At 51.0% G+C, this 4,549-nt stretch overlaps 1 protein-coding gene across 1 annotated transcript in view; it reads right to left on the bottom strand.

Annotated features, from left to right (window-relative positions):
• Positions 1 to 3,756, bottom strand: part of NOTUM (notum pectinacetylesterase homolog (Drosophila)) — a 6,541-nt gene extending 2,785 nt beyond the window's left edge. The window contains exons 1-4 of the mRNA XM_010135211.1: positions 3,701 to 3,756; positions 2,759 to 2,817; positions 1,254 to 1,356; positions 282 to 473 (exon numbers count right to left, since the gene is read on the bottom strand). Of these exons, the coding sequence (XP_010133513.1) occupies positions 282 to 473; positions 1,254 to 1,356; positions 2,759 to 2,817; positions 3,701 to 3,705 (359 nt within the window). The 5' untranslated portion in view covers positions 3,706 to 3,756. The remainder of the gene's footprint in view (positions 1 to 281; positions 474 to 1,253; positions 1,357 to 2,758; positions 2,818 to 3,700) is intronic.
• Between the last annotated feature and the right edge of the window lie 793 nt (positions 3,757 to 4,549).

Below are 4,549 nucleotides of genomic sequence, written 5' to 3' on the forward strand. Positions count from 1 at the left end.
CTACCCCAGGCAGTTCCAGTTCTGACGGCAGTTCCAGCTTGCTGACCAGAGCTCTTTCTGGGCTACACTGTCCCATCAACACACTTCAGAACATCCGCAGCTGCACGCATTCATTCGCATTCTAGATTTTCAGTCACTGCCTTTTCCAAGGAAATCAATATCAGAACACTGCTGTAGATGATAAATACTCTCCAAGTATCATAAGGAAGGAAGACAGAGAAGGAGGACATGTCCACAAGCTCACCTCTTCTAAAAGTGCACTTTAGAGCATCGGATCGTACCTTATTCCTCTTCTGATGGCTTCTGTTGGAGCACACGTTATGGTATCAATGCAGTCAGTTCTGCGATACTGTTTATTGTCCAGGAACCATCCGGAGTCTGCCAAGCCTCGAACCTGAATCCCTTGATAACCCATCTCCTCCAGCTGCTCTGCCACTCGATCCACATTCAGGAGCACTCCTGTCCCTCCAGCACTGCAACAGCAACGTTAACGCTGCGGTCACGAGGCACACACAGCTCTGGAACGGCTGGCTGACGTGCACGTCCCCTCACAGCGGTGACACTCGACTTCACCGGGACATCCACAGAAAAACCCACTACTAACTGTGTAGTCATCACTTTATTATTTTGCTTTGCAAAACTCTCAGAGATGATCGCTCAGAAATGAAGCCAGTGCTGAGGAACCACCTGGAACCTCCAAAGCCAAGCCCTGTTCTTATTCTTTCTTCTGGGAGATACGGATGCTTTTTATCATTTGCAAGGGGTCTGGCTGCTTGAGAACTGAAAGAACCTGAAGTCAGACAAATTCAGCCTTTGCAACTTCTCTGTTACATCCCGGTGCAACACACGCTGCGTGTACCACAGCGTTGCACAGCATGGCACAATTCAGAGCACCTGCCAGTCTGGTATGTTAGTTCAGGTGCCCCGAATCTCTGCACGAGAGGCGTGTGTCTCGTGGTGTGCGCCAAGAGGAGCCACATTCTTGATGCAGGGAAGCAAGAATGCACCCCCCGCTCCTGCAAAGCTTTTACCTTGTGGTTATTTTCTCCATCTCCTTATGAACGTACCTGACAAAAAGCTGAGGCAATAATAGTGACATCCCCAGATGCACCAGTTGAAGGAGGAAACTGAGGAGAGATCCAGGGTTTGCTGCACTAGTGTTTCTGTACTCCTACAAGAAACGAGTCCCTCTCCCTAACAGCTTTCTGCTGTGGAAATCCGTCTTCACCACGGGAAATCTCAGAGGTACCCACCTGCTCCCTGCCAGCAGCAACACTTTCGCAGTGCTCAGACCTTTTCCCACCAGCTCCTTTATAACCTCCTGGATGATCAGTGCTCCCATGAAGGCATATTCATCTGGAAAAGACAACTCAGTGTCAACAGAACTGTTTCCTGTCCAGGCTAAGACTTCTGCTTCCTCTCCACAAATGCTTAAGAACCTTACAAAGGGATTGTGAACCCCAAACCAGTCCCACTGTCCCCACCTGTACAAGTACCTCTAACAAGAGCTACTCCCCCCACCCTGAGAGAAGGTGGGTAGCGACAGAACACATGGTAACACGAGCACACCTGCCTACAACAGCTGCTTAGGAATGGGTAAACGTGGAGAAGGAAAACACAAAGGAAGGAGCTGGCACCCGTTCTCTATACATGAGGAACACACACACCTTCCTACCACCTGGCATCTCGGTTCCAGCTTACTGCACCCCTCTTTTCCCAATTCATAAAGCTGATTCAGACAAGCAACGTTCCACCAAACGCTACATCTACGGAGACTTCCTCGGCACCCATACAAGCCAGCCTTGCTTGCTGAAGTGTAACTGCTTCACAGGAATGATCCCAGGAAGCTGCCACGAAGGGGAGAGGTCCCTTACTGTGGCAAAAGGTGTGTCTGTGGTCTCCATGAGTGGCTGGTTTCCCAATGGAAAAGTGAGTGAAGAGACATCAGGTGACACAAGGTCTGGTTTAAGGGCAGAACCTGCAGACCAGCTCAAGGGAAACCCTTAACCTTCTGCCTTTGCAGTGCCACATCATGGAGTGTCTTAGGCCAAACTCTTGCTCGCCACAGCGTGTACCAACGGTAAGGTCACTCTGGTCAAAGAAACTCTCCATGAACAGAGGAGAGGGGAGCTGTAGAGATTACCACAGCCAAACCCAATCCTGCCTACGCTGGGAAACCCAGGGAAGCACAAGAGGTAGAAAAATTCATTTGCATGGAATTCGACTTAATCTGGAAGAGGGCTCCTGTAAGCAGACTCCCTGAGTTCTGTCATCCTCAAAACAACAGACAACGGCAATGCATGTACTAAGATCCCCAGAGAAACCTGCTGACAGCTTTAGCCCGACACATGACATCTCCTTTCGAAGGCCAAATATCCTCCTGAATTTAATCTGAACTAAGTTCACTGCACTTGTCTCTCCGATCAGCAAAGCCAAAGACGCGGGCGCAAACCGCGGCTCCTCAGCCACACCATCTAATTTGTGTGCTGGAACCTGGAGATTCATCTGAAAGGAATTCCGTTCCTCTAATCCTTGCATACTGCATCAGTGTACCATCCCTGCAAGCAGCGGCCCTGAACTATGTCAAAACAGCCCCAGTTAAAGAGATCAGGATGTTTTATCTGGAAGCGGCTTGATATTCTTTCCTGCCCTTCAGCGAGAAAAAGCCTGTTCTTTATTCAGGTAATTTCACAGAAGTCTGGCCATATCCTCTGATGTGTGATGTCTGGAGCAGCAACAGCCCATCAGCAACACTCACTTTTCTCAGACTTGGAGGAGGCTCCACTCCAAACATCACTTGAGCAATAGGGGATGAATCTGCAAGAGAGAGCTGTGTGAGCACCGGCCCTTTGACATGCGAGGAGGGGTGAGGATGGGGTCAGCTCACTGGAAGGAGATTAAACCCAGGGGAGGGGAGAAGGGGAGTTTCCTGTCCCCACAGACAGACCACTTACCTTCTCGCACAACTAGTGACAACTGTATCGGTCGGGAATTTTCTCCTGAACACGGGCAGTTTTACCGAGTTAGATCAATAAATCATGTGTCTTTTGTCACTCCGACTCAAGCACTGAGCTCAGCCGACAGAACGACGGGCCAAGGTTTTGCTCAGAGCTGTCCCACCAATACAGCGGGTGGCCGCCACAGGGAAACTCCCTGTGCTTCGGGTTTTCACATGGAAAATGAGGAGACCTTGTCAATGTAAGGGCTGACTGCAGCCGCTGGAGGATTCTGCAAGAATGGATTTATCTTCCCATTTTGTCTCCAGCTTGCAGAAAGCAACTTAACACCCCTCTCTCCTGCCTCTCCCTCCTGCAGAGATGCATCTACAGACCGGTGTCTTTCCCATTTCTCTTCTTGGAACCAGCAGAACTGCTCCATGCTCCCTCAAACTGGAAATGTGTGACATACCCTCAACCCACCACTCACAACCGCACTGGCCACTCCAGCTGTTTGGGAAGGGTCTCTAAGCTGTCCCCAGTTTTCTTTCGTAGATCAACCCCAACTCCAAGGAGAGTGGACGTAAGTTTCTCCAGACCTTGCCAGCTCCGCTTGTTAGAGACCTGAGCTAGAACAAATGAGGAAACACACCATTTCCTCTCGCCATCACTAGTCCTGCCCCGTCCTTGTGCCACTCTTGCCAGGCTAAAGGCAGGAGGTGCCGGTTGAGTATGAACCCCCTTCCCCCGTCGTCCCTCCTTACACCATGTTTGCATTCCACCAGTGGGGGTTTTCTTCTGGCTGTGATGACAGGATCCCCGTTCCTGCAGCAGGCACAAAGAAACAAGAAATGCACAGATGAGAGTCTGTGACTTCAGAGACACCGTAGGAGCCTCGTGCAGGACCTCTGTCCACGAGGAGAAACATTGGTGAGGGAAGTGGAAGGAACATTTCTAAATTTGCTCGTAGGTAGGTGTGACTTCCAGAACTTGATTCATGCCACAGATGAAGCCTGGCCAGAAGCCTCTTGTGGTACAGAAAAGAGCCTGTGGCTCAAAAATAAGCACTTCCCCAAAACACAAATCCAGGCAGGTGAGCTCCCGTACCTGCGACTGTCAGATCGCGTGAGTGACAGAGGGCTGGGAATCTGGGAGCACAAGCACCACGGAAGAAAAGAGAAGCTCAACACTTCCGTGCTGACCCAGGAGCCCGGTTGTCCAGAGCGTCGGTGTCCGGGGCGCTAGTCCCACCTTACACACGAGCTACAGATACTTGACGTATGCACCAGACATTTCCTTTCACTCAGAGAATCACTGCAGCCGTTTAGTGACGTTACACAATTGTAAATGGGGAAGGCAGAACCACGCAGCGTCTGGAGGAAGCCCAGACAGCTGATGGGATTCCTCCCTGCGCACACAGGGCCAGTCCTACCGGCACACGCACCCGGCGCAGCCCGCGGGAGAGAGCATCCGTCCAGACCAGAGCCCCAGAACAGCCCTGGGAGGACTGGGAGAAACACAAAGTCTCTTCAAAAACCCGAACCTCAAACCCTGCTCCGAAGATCCCCGCAGGTTTGTGAGTGCAAACACGCATTTCAAATGGAGAGTTTACA

Source organism: Buceros rhinoceros, unplaced genomic scaffold (assembly GCF_000710305.1).
Source record: "Buceros rhinoceros silvestris isolate BGI_N320 unplaced genomic scaffold, ASM71030v1 scaffold30924, whole genome shotgun sequence".
Classification (NCBI taxonomy): Eukaryota; Metazoa; Chordata; class Aves; order Bucerotiformes; family Bucerotidae; genus Buceros; species Buceros rhinoceros.